Here is a 15,330-nt window from a genome sequence, read left to right on the forward strand (position 1 = left end):
AGTCACATGATGAGCAATATGGGCTTTGAGTCCCGAGTTCTGTCTCACAGGCAACGTCATAGATTTAAACCTTACAGACGTTTTTAGATTAAAGTCTAAAAGAGAACAACAACCTTCAGTTTAACTCCGAAATAGTTTTAGTTGTAGTCCTTTTTTTTTCTTAGAAGAGTGACTTTATACTTCAATAGGCTAAAGGCAAACCTTATTTATGAGGCATAATTTAAACCTCCCAAGTATCGGAGATTCAACCAGAGTGGCTGCAATACAATTTATAGATGCATTGTTAATTATTAAAGACCTCAACTTTAACACTTAACATCAAAACAGGTCGTGACTTGTGAATTTCTTTAAAATTATAGCTTTATTCAGTACAATAGCACACCACGTCATGCCTTACATCTTATTTTTTATATATTGTTTTTATTTATTTAGTTAGTTAGTTTTATACATATGGATAAGCTTAATTTATTTTATTGTCTTTCAACCTGGTCCAGTTTTTATTGTAATTTGTATGTGTGTGTGTTTGTCTTTCTGTGCTCATAATTTTGTTCCGCAATGCATCTGTGATGTATTAACTGAGTGGCAATAAAGGGATATGAATTAAATAAAGAACCAAATAATGGTTTCATTGTTAACCCATGACTACATGACTCAGAGACCAAAGTAATGGCTGTAGGCGTGACTGGTTCTGGATTTTTGATTTATTTTGAAACCTATTACGGGAAGCATTACAACGCGCTTTTAATTTCGCTGCTTTGGAGCGTTTCTATCATGACATTGGGATCAAAGATTTCTCAGAAAAATTTGTGTCTGATTATTATCATTCACACAATTATTTCCACTCACGCAAAAAGCGCTTCTTTACTTACATGATGCAGTTCCGCCTCTTGGCCACTAGACGTCTGTTAGACACCCGCAGGCTCAATGTGCGTGAAGGAACAGATTTCAAAATAAAACAAATCACGGCAAGCGTTTGAATATTCTTATGTTAAAATGTGATCTCAAAAACACTCACAGAGGTGTGACTTGTGGGTTTAAATGCTAGATTTCATTGTTGAGTATTCTGGCAAATGGCCTGTATTTGTATAGCGCTTTACTTAGTCCCTAAGGACCCCAAAGCGCTTTACACTACATTCAGTCATTCACCCATTCACACACACGATGGCAAGCTACACTGTAGCCACAGCTGCCCTGGGACGCACTGACAGAGGCGACACTGGCGCCACCGGGCCCTCATGACCACCACTAGTAGGCAACGGGTGAAGTGTCTTGCCCAAGGACACAACGACCGAGACTGTCGGAGGGTTGCCGGAATGCGAACCGCCAACCTTCCGATTACAAGACGAACTGCAAATTCTTGAGCCACGATCGCCCCATTTTATCAGCTCTAATGGATAAACTGACACTAAGAAAAAACATTGTTGCCATTGTTGATAGCTCAAAAACAAAACAATAGTAACTATAATAAATATAAAACTGCCCACATTGAGAATCCTAATCCTAACTAACTAGAATAATGTCACTTTAAACTGTGGTAGTACATTTGTGATTTCTTTAACAGATTTGGTTATTTGCTCATTAGCCTTTGAATGTAAGACTTAAAGTATAGCGTCAGAATCACATCAGCAGCATAGCAATGACCGAATCTGTAAGAAGAAAGAATTAAATCAACTGGAACATTACATTTTTCAAATATACTGATCTGATCTTAACTACAGAAATTCATTATGCTCGTTCATGTAACGCCACTGCACACAAATCTCTTGACATCTCTCAATAGCCATCTAAAGAGATTTTTCTTGTAGAGCCATTTTAAAGTGTTTTTTTTTCTGATCGTATCTGCATACAGTCCAAGTGAATATTCAAAAATAGAATGATTACTGAGGGGGACAACAGACAGAGCAGCTAATTTGGACCACTTGTCTCTTTTAAGAGGAAAATTAAAGACTTGACTGGAAAGAAGAGGAAATCTGCATGTGGCAATCTCTCACAAAAGCAAGCCGAGACACTTCACCCACACCTGAGAAAACAGGTGTCATCCTTTACATATTCATAATGTGCTCAGTTTTTTTTTTTTTAGTGGCAAAATAATTGGAAAGATTACCACTGTAAATTGCTTTTACGAGTATCTGCAGCAGCCCTAACCCTCACAAAGCATGTGCATACTTCTTAAAGTGGGCATTTCACTCCAAATGAAATATTCATAGTTAACAAAAGGAGGATGAATTGGTTTAATTAAAAAGCACAGAAATAAAAGTGTTATAAAATTTTATTGTTTGCTTACTGTTTATTTTCAGAACCCCTTTTCCAAATAATCAGCAAGATTATTGAAGACCAGAAAAACAAAACAAAAACAAAATCTCAGGCTAATCTTTCAGGAACCTCACGCAAATAAAATAAAATAAAATAAAATAAATCAACAGAAGAAGTCAGTTCACCGATAACTGGGGAGGTCTTCCACTCTTTGATGTCAAGAAGACAGAAAGAAATGCATAAATGTTGTCTGCAATCATGCAATCACAAACAAAAATTGAATTCTATCCTCCAAAAAATTTTATCATTTCACCAAAACTATATGAAATTGGCCTATAAATACAGGGTACTAACTGTCAAACTCCCACATCGCATTTATGGACTTCTTAAATATACATATTTAACAATAATCATAAATTACTTCCTCTTTATTGGTAAATATATATATTCAAGAATTACATACATTTTCCATACCAAGTAAACCACTTTAATAACGTGATGTTATCATAAACATATCACCAACATGAGGAAAAGTGATACAATAGCCCCTCAAAGGAGACACAAGATGTAAAAAGGAGAGAAGACATGATGGAAATAAAAAGGTGTTGGGGAGTTATATTCAGGTAGTGTACAGACGCTTTGGAGTCCTCTTCCAGCGCCATTCGACTGCAGTCATTCTTTACATCTGATCTCTAAGTTTGGCGAGCCTTTGAGACAGTTCATCCTTTGGATATGAGAGTGAGAGAAAAGACAGCGATTAAATGAGGATGAAGACGAGACAGTTTTTGTTTGCTGGATCCACAAAGTACTTCTTCCTGTTTTGCTTCATCTATGCGAGTTTTGCAAATGTGGGAGTAACAGCTATGATGTTAAAAGCATGTGTACCTGTTCTGCAGAGGCCACGCTGGTACCCACTGAACCCGTCTGTCCTTGAGGGAGCTCCATGTTTAGATCCAACCTAAGCAAGAAGCGAACACAGGAAGCGTACACTTTTAAACCAAAATGAAATATCTACTCTTTCATAACACCCTGTAAAACATTAGATCATATCTATGTCTCTACGTCACACACTGGCCCATGTGATTCAGATATTTCACAAACAGTGAAAATGTTACCCTGCTTCATCAGCCATTTCATGCAGCAACGACTCCACTTGATTCTGAAACACACATGACACAGCAGGTTTCACCTTCGAGTCTTTAACGGCCTGACAGCATGAAAGAATATAAGAATAAACCAGCACAGCGTGGGGTACCTGTGGTGTTGTGAGAGTTGTCGTGCTGCTCATCGTATCCTCCATCTGGGCTGTCTGAACATCCAGTGTCTCAAACTGGTGTTCAAATTTATCCATGAGAGCAGAAATCTGAAAACGAGCATTGACGATGTGTTTTAATCGGTTCTTTCTTACTAAAATCATCACATTATATCAACATGTAGACTGCTGTACCTTTTCCAGATTCATACTCTTCAATGTGGCGTCCATGCCTTTCACCACTCCAGCCATTGATTTTGTGACCTGAGATAGAAAAACACCACATCAGTCAAATAGTCACAAACAGAGCTCACACTAAAATGTTATCTTCAGCCTCTAACTGATCTTTCTAGGACTACAGCACCTGGTTCATTGTGACTGCAGTTTGGACCCTCGCTGCCACAGCATCTACCCGAGCGCTCATCCGCAGGAAGTTCACAGACTGGTTCTTCTGTCTGATGGCGTTTTCTGCATGAATTCTTGCCACTTCCATGTTTCCTTTCTGGATGGCCTGTGGGGTGGCAGACAAAAAAAATGGTTCAGTAAAATCTTGAGCAGTCTTTCAAGAACTGATGAATGGATTCTGAGTCATCGCTGCTTACCTTCTTGACTTTAGCCTTCTCTAATTTTTCCTCTTTGTCACATTTCTTGGAATTTCTTTGGAGTTCTTTGGCAGCAAACTTTAGATTGAAGAGATTTTCTGGTACAACAAGTTAAAGAAGAACAAAGCCCAAATACAAAACCCAAAGACCAAAATCTGTAAACCTCCGTCTCCTCACATAAATTTGGCCTAAAATAAAACTCTGTAATAATTATTGGAAAAGGAGACAGTTCATAAAGAGACAAAGATTTTAAATCTGGTATCAGGTGATAGTTCTCATTATTTATTTTTTTTTAAACCATGATCTGATGCATTTAAACCACTACAGGAAGATAAAATTTAAATGCATCTCCTTGAATTTCAAGGTAAATAAATGATCACAAAATGTGAAATAAACCTGAAGTCAGTGCTCTGATGTCATGGGAATACTGTGAAACTAAACACTCCAGCAAAAAATACACTCAAACATAGATGTGCAAGCAGAAATTTGATATCAAGGAGAATATGTCTTAAACACAAGTGTTGCCAGGGCGCGTTGTTATCCAGTTCTGAGCCCTATACTTTAGTAGAAGATATAAATACAAACTTAGCAGTTCAGTCAGTCTATTCTAGATAAGGATTGCGTAACTCTAACCCATATTAGTCAGACTGAGATAACAAAGGTCTGACATCATCACGTGACTTTTGGATGGAGAGACTTGCTACAAAAAATGGCTGTCACACCTTTGAGCCACACAACAATGGTTTGTGTATCTATTTTCTCATCTTAAATAGAGTCATGTGGACAAAAAGCAGAGTTGCACCAACAGACTGAAGAAACAGCATCACCACTGCATGATCTGTCCACAAGAGAGCACTGACAAGTTCATTTTCCATCCTGTTTACTACCCGTGTTACTTACAATTCTTTTTAATCAAAGTCTATTCAAATGGATTATCTTTAAGTTTTACTGTTTATTAAAAATACTATTAGATACTATTAGTCAGCTGGATTTTAAAACCCGTAATAACAATGTCAATACAGCCCTTAAAATTCCAATGTCAGTCTGAATAACATTTACATTTAAAAAAAAAAAGTCTGAGATTTGTTCTCATGAGTTATATTGTGACAGACACGGGTTACAAAACAGGTATTTTTGGAGGTTTTCTAATAATTTGCCTATGTTTGTATGGCTCCCGGGAAACCACCGCCGCGCTGTGTTCAACAACACACATCCACCTTGTTCCTTTATTATGATTCGGAGTGCTAGCTAACACCCAAACTTCACGGGAAACTACCTAGCGCCAGCTGCTTTATTTTTACCCATTAGCAGTGTAAGCTCTTAAGGCCTTCAGCCCAGCTCGGTCGCTGTGTTACGACGCCTATACAGACTATGAAAGGTTCAGGTTATTCGGTAAGGCGTTACCTGTGTCTCCGCTCAATATCAAACATATTCCGCGACGCTTCAAACGTCTGTCGCACATTAATCTCAGCAGTCTCGTCAAAAAACATCGTGTTGTGTTCGCCCGTTTAGCTCGGCGTTAACATTACACCAAGTGGCTCTCTCTCACCGCTCTTTTTAAAAGGATACTTTCCATGCTGGGCATCTTGAGGCCGTTCTTTTTAAATCCAACAGTTACACAATAAAATCAACACACAAAAAAGTTGCTAAATATAACAAAACTTCCCAGTAAAACTTCACCTTTTCAGGTTTCGGTCCTCGTCTTCTTCCGCACTTCCTGATGTCTGATCAAAATATGGACGACGTCAGCGTCACGTGGTGACGGTATTCCATTCAGACGTCACGAAGGAGCGGCTAGCCCCCCTCCTCCACCCGAAATGTGAATGAGAATAAAAAATAATAATAAATAAATAAATAAAACTAACGTTAAAACACCGCAGTTTTTTCTACGAGTAAACTCCGGCTGAGCACAGTGACCGAGTGAGCACAGACTGATAAAAGTGGACGTGGTGTTGTACCCGGCGGAGTGCCGGTGGGCGGTGAAAGCGGTTGATTGATGATTAGATTTACGGTGTGGATCACGGCTGGGAGAGAGGATGACTCACTCCGTCTGATGTGATGTTCACCCCGCAACAGCTCGGCAGTGCGGTGGCACGCCGGTAGTTCAGCCTGACAGATCGGTGTGCTCTGCCGTTACAAGCCAAACTTTACCAAACACTTCAGATGCGTTTGGAGGGCGCTCAGATACGTTCTTTGTTTCAAACTTGAGTGGTTGTCACTTGCAGTTAAGGAAGACACCGAGCGTCGTGATTTACCGTAAATTTCGTGACGCCTGATTGCCATGGAAACAGGGCTCCTGCGCTGAGAGGAAAGTGTCCGCGTTATAACTTCAGCTTCAGCATCAACCTTTCCAACGAGGTCGCATAAACCTGTTGGATACTTCACAGTTTTCTTTTTTCATTTTTCTTGTCTCTGCCCTGGCTTTACTTTCCACCACGAAGCAGGTGAGTTTTTATTTGTATTTTGTAAACGCATAATTATCTCTTCTGCTGGCACAACGCAGTAAATGCACCCTTTTTTCTCCTTCCTTCAGCATATTGCTCAGTTTCAGCCAAAAAAGCAAACAAAGAAACAAAGATTGGCCTGTTTATTTACTTACACTGTCTGTCAACTTGTCAACTAGTAGCTTCTAAATGGAGCGGAAAATCCAGATGCTGGTCACATCTGGAACTAATCTGTGATACATTTTAAGTTCCGAGGACAACACGTTGCTCTGTGGTTGAAACATTAAAGAGCAAAATGTTGTTGATCCAAGCAGAAATGCCCACCACCAACCTTTTGTGTGTCCCCCACATCACGATCACCATCTGTGTGCTCAGTATTGTAGACTGGACTATGCTTCAATCCATTCACAAGCTTCCCTGCCTAAATATTTCATGAGTTTCACAGCCATAATGCCACCGCAAGTGGTGCATTTGGTGTCGTGGTGGTTTTGTTTTTTGTTTTTGTTTTTTGCGCACAGAGAAACAATCCAGGGGAGCCAACGTGTGATGCTTCATTCAGTGGCTGTATGAGTCATATAGTCTTATCTATAAAGAAGCCAAGTGGCAGAGGAGCAGTCCTGCTGCAGGACCGAGCTGATATAACCCCTGAGATTCACTAGAGGCTGCTGTGGGCCATGCTTCCCTGTGCCCCGAGTTGCTGCCACTGACTGCATTTTGCATTGTGACCGTCAAATACTAACACAGGATAGAGGATGCAGAAGGCTGGTCACACGCTGTGCGCAGCACAGTTGATTGAGTGCTGTTTACAGTACGTCACAGGGCCGTGAAAACCATGTGAATGAAATCGGTACAATTTGCGTCTCAGTTTGCATTTTTAAAAATGGGGTTAAAACATTTTCACAGGTATTTTCATTAAGCTTTAGCCACTATGCTCATATTTTATTTAATACGTTAAAATTTAACCATTCCCTTTTCTTTGATCTTTATATAAACTATATATGAGGAGCTATTATGGAGGAGTATTACATGAAAAATATTCTTAGAATAGCGCACTTTTGATTTTAATTGAATCTGACCTGAAAGTTGATGACATTTATTTATCAAGTTATGCAGATTTAAACATTAGATTTCAAACACTGCTGGTTTCATTTTGATTACCAGCTTATGCTGGTAGTATATAATAAGCTAAATGCACCTATTTCTTAGGTACATTTACAGATACACACATAAGTGAAGCTCTTCTCTGTGGTGTGTGTTCGGTAACAGGCTAAAATCTGACATTTGTCTCTGTACAGAGTGAGTCAGCGTGCATTAATGATGACGTAGACCACCTTTCCCCCACTCTAACTCATTTCCCCTTTACCCCCTTCTTAATTTAAAGAGTTTAACAAAAACTATGTCAGATGCAATTTGTCGTGACATTAAAAGACCAGGAACATTTATGCCATGCTGTATATTTGCAGAAAGATGTAGTCTGGGGTATTAACCGTAACCCTGTTTTTATTATGCATGACAACCTTCACTTGGGCACTCCCTCGGATACCTTTTGACATAGAGGTGCAAGCCAAACAGACAAATCCAGCTTGCCTTATACAGACCGACCAGGTTCTATAGTCGCTAAGTTGAATTTCTTCCATGATTACCTGTCAGCTGCTGAATGACAGACAGGTGAGTCACCTGTAACTAGGACACGTAATCATGGAAGAAATTCAACAAACTTGATTACTGAATATTTATCCAATGTGACCAACAAGTAAAATGGTGTGAAAGGCAGCTGGCAGTGTCCATGACTGGCAGAGAAAAAGCTCCAGTTCAGTGTGGGAGGGGTCGTAAAGTAGAAACAATGTTACATATTTGGCCTGTGCATTTGATTAGCTGATGTACATGGTCTTAGTTTTACGGTCTGTGGCAGACATTCCGACGCAATCTTATAAGAACATATTTTTATTACATTTGTTGGATTACTGGGAAAATATAATTTGTTACTGTGCGTCATCAGTGGCTTATGTTTAAGCCCTCACTGTGCCACTTATTTGACTTTGCCATATGTTACGATTCTGTTGCCATCTAGTGGCAACACACCAGGCAAGCTAATCACCGAGATATCCTCAACCCTCAGAGCTGCCCATTATTCCTAATGCTGAATTGCTGAATTTCAAATCCAACTAATAAACAATTAGCACATATTGCAGTCAGAGAGGAATGAGGGTGCCAAAAGACTTTAGCTCATATATGCATTTTTGTTTGACTGCATTTTTGACACAATACTTTACAGAGGAGAGAAAAACAAAGGGGCAAAAGCCAAGTCTACAAAACCTTTCTTTGCACACTCTCTTGCAAAGGCTCAGCGCTAGTGGCTTATCCAGCTCTACGTAAAAGTGCATTTTTTCACAGGATATTATGCTTTCTGATCTCTTTTCCTGCTCCATGCGTTCCCTTGCCAGTGTAAGATGTTAGTCGTAATGTGATGCAAAACTCTGTTTCACAGGTGAAGACGATGGAGCTTCAAACAGAGAAGAGGTTCCACAACCTAACCCTGGAGCAAGTTCAGGCTCTTGACAAAGTTTTGACTGAGGTAATCCCCATCCATGGGCGAGGTAATTTTCCTACACTGCAGGTGAGAGCGAAAGACATCATTCGTGTAGTGAAGGACCGACTGGTTGAAAGGAACATTCAGGTTAAAGATATACGCCTCAACGGCATGACTGCCAGCCACATCCTCGTTAAAGACAACGGGCTTGGCTACAAAGACTTAGACATCATTTTTGGAGTGGAGCTTCCGAGGCAGGAAGACTTCCAAGTTATTAAGGAGGTGGTGCTGGGGAGCCTGCGAGACCTTCTCCCTTCTGGGGTTAACCGACGTAAGATCACCTGTCTGACAATGAAGGAAGCCTATGTGCAAAAGATGGTGAAAGTTTTCAATGAGCATGATAGATGGAGCCTTATCTCGCTTTCTAACAACAGGGCTAAAACTGTGGGGCTCCGATTTGTTAGTTCCCTCAGACGACAGTTTGAGTTCAGTGTGGACTCCTTCCAGATTATATTAGATCGTATGCTCGAGTCTTACTGGGGGAACGAAAGGAAACAAGAATGGAAGTTGGCACTGACTGCTGGGCCTTCATCTAAAAAGGACGATGACGATGAAAGCAAAGGACAAGAGAAGCCGAGCATTCCTCAGGAGGTTGAACATGATATGAAAGAAGATTCTACAGTGATGACTAGCACAGAAAGTCCGTGCCAGGATGAAGCTGTTTCTCCACTCGAGGAAGAGCTTCGTCACGAAGAGGTCGAGAGTGTAGATGAAAAGCACGAGGTGCAGCAGGTGCTGGAACCGGAGAGCATAAACTTACAACAGGAGGAAGAGGAAGTGGAGGGCATTGAGGATGTACGAACAGAGGAGGAAACTGTGTTTGAGATGTGTGAGAAAAAAGGAGAAGAGAAAGAACAGTTTGAAATCAATTATCCTGTAGTTGCATCGCCTAAAACTTTATTTTCAGATGTTGGGGATCCTCTGACGACACATGCATGTTTAACCCTACAGAGTAATGACGAAAAATACGAGGCACAAGCTTCCCAGCCTGTAGTGTGCACATCACATACAGAAAAAACAGCTCCACAGGATTTAGGTCATTGTGAAGAAAAGTTCAACGTAGACTCTGTAAGCTGCAGGACTGATTCTACCCCAAACCTGCAAGATTCAAATCTTGAGTTTTCCTTTCCTCCCCCAGCTAAAAAATCTTGCAGCACATCAGCGGACATTGTGCCGGATTACTGCCCCTCGCCGAAATTACAAAGAAAAATGTCACGGAAGTTGATTAGTAAGCCTGAAAAATGGTCTTTACTAACCGATCTGTCAGACCTCACCACACAGCTGTTTCCACCCATAGAGCTACCAAAACAACTTCAGCCGAAACCTGCTGTGCTGGAGAGTTCTCAAGTTCACAGTTCAAACATATCAAGCTGTCAGACGGAGAACTCGGAGGGTACAGATGTACTTACAGTTCCCACACACAGTACAGTCAGTACACCGCAGGATGGGACTTGCTCCAGAGAAACTTTAGAACAAACTGTTAAGCCAAAACACTCAAAGGAGCCTCCTGATTCAGAGCCTCAAAGCAACCCGTGTGCAGCAGGTGTGGTCTCACAGCCTCAGGTATATGAGCATAAACCGGATCTGGCAGACGCCGTCCCAAACAGCTGTGAGTCAAGCTCATGGCTTGGGGAAGCAGGAGAGCCCACCATCACTGTTGAAGCTGAGTGCATGTACGGAGACTTTGATCAGGCTATGGATCATCTTCGAAACCGCCTCATTGCCACCCACAACCCAGAGGAGATCCGGGGTGGGGGATTGCTAAAATACAGCGACCTGCTAGTGAGGAACTTCCGGCCAGCCAGCGAGACAGAGATAAAGTCCCTGGAACGATACATGTGCTCCCGCTTCTTCATCGACTTTCCTGACGTAGGCGAGCAGCAGCGGAAGATTGAGGCCTACTTGCAGTGCCATTTCATCGGCAGCGAGGAGACTAGCAAGTATGACTATTTGATGACCCTGCGGCGCGTGATCGATGAGAGCACAGTGTGTTTGATGGGACACGAGAGGAGGCAGACCCTCAACATGATCACAGTGCTGGCTCTAAGGGTGCTGGGCGAGCAAAACGCCATCCCCAACACGGCCAACGTTACCTGCTTCTACCAGCCGGCTCCATACATGACAGAGCCCATTTACAACAGCTACTTCATCACTCAGGCCCAGCCGCCTCTGGTCTACCACCCGTACCCTTTACATGTCCACATGCAGACTGGTCTGGTGTAGCAATGTTGATGTGCCAACAGGGAGGCATGCAAGCTGCTTTCAGCATGGTGCTCTGCAAGCAGAAGCACAAATGCAAGTTTTAGCAACAAAAAACAACCACGGGCACAGTGGTGTTTAATGTTTTGAAATCCCTCCTGCTTATGACATGAAAGGCAATGAAAGGTCAGAACTGCAAGTGGTCTGGGATCAAAGCACGTCACCCTTTCAAGATGAACACTTTTGACAAAGGAAAGAAATGCAAGGAACCCACTTTTCAGAGAGCTTGTGAAGAGGATCGTATTGAAGCCGAGGGACTTTATTTGTGGCAGCTTCAGCTGCGTTTCGGTGGAGCTCTGAACTGATCATCATCCCGTGATGAGAACATTGTAGTGTGATACTTTCCTTATGGTTCGACATATAAACCTCTCTAACAATTAAACAAAATACACCTGTTGGCAACAGAAATCCTAGTTTGAGTAAAGTTTGGGTCATGGTAATTTCTCCAGGGTTAAAACTCCCATATAGGTGTTTTGTAAGTCGACAGCCTTCGTAGAGTAAGGTCAAACGTGTGGCTATAACCATGTATTCACTGTAGAGGAATAGGACTGCATTTACTAAAAGAAAACATTAGACGAAATCTCTTGTGGTGTTTCCATAATCTTGGTGCCAAGTTCTGTGTTTTTGTGATTGTAAACATCATTTCAGAGAGCTGAAAAGTTTAGTGCCATTAGGGACTGTGTGAACATTATTGGGTTGATAAGGGGGCCTTTGTAGAAATACACACAAAAAAAGACCTTCTACATCAAAGCCCTTGTAAGTGTAAATCATACTCTTAGAAAAACAAGAAAGCATCAGAGTTTTTGTTTGGAGAAGACTTCTCTTTAATTATGAAATGAAAACTTTCAAGCTAGCTTCAGATTAAAGAGTTGGCACACAAAAAAAAGACAAATTTTAGTTAATTAGGACATCCGTCAATAAATATCAGGCACAATAATGTGTCATAGTTGGCAAAAACTGAGAAAAAGACCAGCATATTTTTTGGGTGACAGATGGAATTTGGTTGGTAATTACCCTGTAGATTGTCATATGTTTTGGCCCGGTTATAGCTGGTCCATAATCTCCTAATGAAACACAGTGAACATCTTATCCGAAAACAATATTGTTTTGCTAAATCCTGACAAGTAAATACACCATAACAACTCGCCAACCACTCCATACTTTACAGGAAGGTCAAAAAAGTACAACAGAGACGATATAATCTGTTAATGTATGGGTATTCATGTACAATCTCAATTTTGAAAAAGTTTGGACGCTGGGTAAAATGTGAATAAAAATAGAATGCAGTGATTTGCAAATCTCATAAAGCATTTGTTATTCACAAAAGAACAAAGAAAATGTAGCAAATTTTTATACGTTTTATGTTTTCATGAAAAATATTAACTCCTTTTGAAATTGATGGCAGCAGCACATCTCAATAAAAGCTGAGATGGGGCCCACAAAAGACTGGAAAGTAAGTGGTGCTACAAAGGAAATCAGTATTGGATGCCCGTGATGTTCAGGCCCTCGGACAGCACTGCCTTAAACAACATGATTCTGCCATGGATATCACTGCATGAGCCCAGGAACAGTTCAGAAATCACTGTTCACTGTGCCATCTACAAATTCAGGTTAAAGCTCTGTGATGCAAACAAGAAGCCATACGTGAACATGATCCAGAAATGCCACCATCTTTAAAATGGACTGAAGTAAAGTAGAAAATCTGGTGTGCAGTCAGACAAATGAAAATGTGAAATTGTTTTTGGGAATTATGAATGCTGAATCCTCCAGACTAAAGAAGCTTGTTATAGCAGCACTCGGTTTAAAAGCCTTTCATAAATTCAGTATGGGTAATCTGGTGTGGGGGTGCATTAGTGCCTGTGGAACTGGCACCCAGTGCTAAAAGGTATATACAGCAACATGTTCTCCCATGCAGAAGACAATTTTCAGGGAAGGCCTTGCATATTTCAACAAGACAATGCTAAGCTACTTACTGCATCTATTGCAGCAGCATGACTTCCAATACAAGAGTCCAAGTCTGGCAGTAGACCAAACCTTTCACCATTTAAAAAAATTTGATGCACCATAAAGTGAAAAATACGACAAAGAAGACCCCGGACTGTTGAGCAGCTAGAATCCAGTTTCAGACAAGAATGGGGCAACGTTCCTCTCCCAAAAGTCCAGAAGTTACTCTCCTCAGTTCCAACAGGTTTACTGGCTGTTGTGATGCTACACAGTAGTAAATGTGTCCCTGTCCCAACATTTTTTGAGATGTGTTGCTGCTATCGAATTTAAAATGAGCTACATTTCTCTTGAAATGCTACCTTTTTTCAGTTTAAACATCTGATATGTTTTCTGTGTTCTACTGTCAATAAAATATGGGTTTGTGAGACTTGCAGATCATTACATTTGAGCACCTCATCATCCACACTATAAAAGCTAATAGATAAAAGATGTTTTCAAAGGCCTTTAATCTTTTATTTTAATACAGAGTATTTATATATAAACCCATATTATTAATGATAACAACAAGGATGGCAGAAAAATAATTTCTGAGGCTTCTTCACACCTAATACGTTTCCTACAGTCCCTTAAAATGTTAAAACACACCTCTGCTCACAATCAGTGACAGATGTCATGTTCCTAGGATTGTTGTTGTTGTGTGTTTCTGAGTGTGTTGATATTTATTATGACATAGTGTAAAATTCTGAGCTTAGATCTGTGCCCATATAAGATTCAAATTTACCTGCATTTTTGAACTAAATTCTCCTATTCTTTGTCAGGGAATCATCACAAGCATTTTCCTTCTTATGGATTTGTGACCGAGGGTTTGGCTGTCTTATTTTTAATTTTGTTCACACAAAAGCTGAGAAATGACAGCATGTTGAATCCCTTTTCCCACAGTCGACAGGCTGAATAGACTTTGTGTTTGTATAATGTGTTGACAGCTGTTTGTTGTAGTGGACGAGGTAGATGTACGTTCTGTCGGGGTGGTGCCTGCTATTGTGTGCAAAAATGTTACTGCTCATTTTAATTATTTCAGCTGTCTTCAGTGCAGCCAGCAGTTATTGCACTTCTGTCTTTGTGTGTTTGTTCACTGTGTATGCATAGTACATGTAATCAGTATTTAAAAAAACTAAATCATTTAAGCACAGGTTAGGATATGTGGACTATTCACACTGAGACTGAAGCACAATGTAAATGCACTTAGGTGTTGTCGAGTAATAAAGGTGTTGGACATGCTCGTGACTCTCCACATAAGTATCGAACACATCTAAAGTACTCTGTGGTGCACTATGTAGTGGTTGTATCTATCTTTAGACTCTGGGTTTGTTGTGTATCGTTAAGGAACTGTTATGCCAGTAGAGAAATGTCCCTGTTATGATATCTAGTTGCTCAGATTGTTGTGTTATTGTGATAATAAATCTAACACAACCTCTCTTTGTCTGGAGTCTTTTCCTTTGTGGTCAGACTTCCACTATATCATTTTTAAAAGCTGCATTAAACCTTCAGAGTAATAACCTGTTTGACACTTATCATTTTGCACCGATATTAAACCGTGTGAAAGCCTGTTTATTTCCCCTTAATTCCTTACATTTGTAAGGAAAATGCATTTTGGGGTTGAGCAGCAGAGTTGAGCATGTGGGTTGCACCCATTAAAACTTGGTAAATCTGCTCTGCCAATGCAAAACAGCTGATTCTGTGACCAGCACAACCACACTGGCTGACAAATGATGGTTAAAGAATGGGACCCCATCCCACAGCAGTGTGTGACCAAGCTGTTGACCAGCATGATGGGGAGGTGCCAGGCTACTGTGGCTCTACATGCCAAGGCCCCTGTTGTTAAATGAATACATTTTTAAATTGCTGATATGTCTAGTTTCTTTAGACTTCGATCATTCAATCCAATAAACAGCACCAAACAAGTGTCAATAGCAGAATATATTTTTC

At 40.6% G+C, this 15,330-nt stretch overlaps 2 protein-coding genes across 2 annotated transcripts; one reads left to right on the plus strand and one right to left on the minus strand.

Annotated features, from left to right (window-relative positions):
* Positions 1-2,251: 2,251 nt before the first annotated feature.
* chmp1b (charged multivesicular body protein 1B) lies at positions 2,252-5,839 on the minus strand. The gene is made up of 8 exons (XM_063485754.1): positions 5,677-5,839; positions 4,108-4,205; positions 3,870-4,016; positions 3,701-3,769; positions 3,509-3,616; positions 3,369-3,412; positions 3,139-3,211; positions 2,252-2,977 (listed from the first exon to the last, which is right to left on the minus strand). The coding sequence occupies exons 1-8, from the start codon at positions 5,690-5,692 to the stop codon at positions 2,933-2,935; spliced, it is 600 nt and encodes a 199-aa protein (XP_063341824.1). The 5' UTR covers positions 5,693-5,839; the 3' UTR covers positions 2,252-2,932.
* A 493-nt stretch (positions 5,840-6,332) lies between these two features.
* Positions 6,333-11,953, plus strand: LOC134636852 (uncharacterized). The gene is made up of 2 exons (XM_063487081.1): positions 6,333-6,551; positions 9,040-11,953. Exon 2 carries the CDS (start codon positions 9,049-9,051, stop codon positions 11,362-11,364), a length of 2,316 nt encoding a protein of 771 aa, XP_063343151.1. The 5' UTR covers positions 6,333-6,551; positions 9,040-9,048; the 3' UTR covers positions 11,365-11,953.
* Positions 11,954-15,330: the final 3,377 nt, after the last annotated feature.

This window comes from Pelmatolapia mariae, linkage group LG10_11 (genome assembly GCF_036321145.2).
Source record: "Pelmatolapia mariae isolate MD_Pm_ZW linkage group LG10_11, Pm_UMD_F_2, whole genome shotgun sequence".
NCBI classification, from domain to species: Eukaryota; Metazoa; Chordata; class Actinopteri; order Cichliformes; family Cichlidae; genus Pelmatolapia; species Pelmatolapia mariae.

Excerpts from the sequence above, each read along its gene's own strand:
- chmp1b (XM_063485754.1), bottom strand. Across the intron at positions 3,617-3,700 it reads AGAGTATGAATCTGGAAAAG|ATTTCTGCTCTCATGGATAA; the intron begins GTACAGCAGTCT and ends GCTCGTTTTCAG. Across the intron at positions 3,212-3,368 it reads GAAATGGCTGATGAAGCAGG|GTTGGATCTAAACATGGAGC; the intron begins GTAACATTTTCA and ends CTTCTTGCTTAG.
- LOC134636852 (XM_063487081.1), top strand. The coding sequence starts at position 9,049 with ATGGAGCTTCAAACAGAGAAGAGGTTCCACAACCTAACCCTGGAGCAA.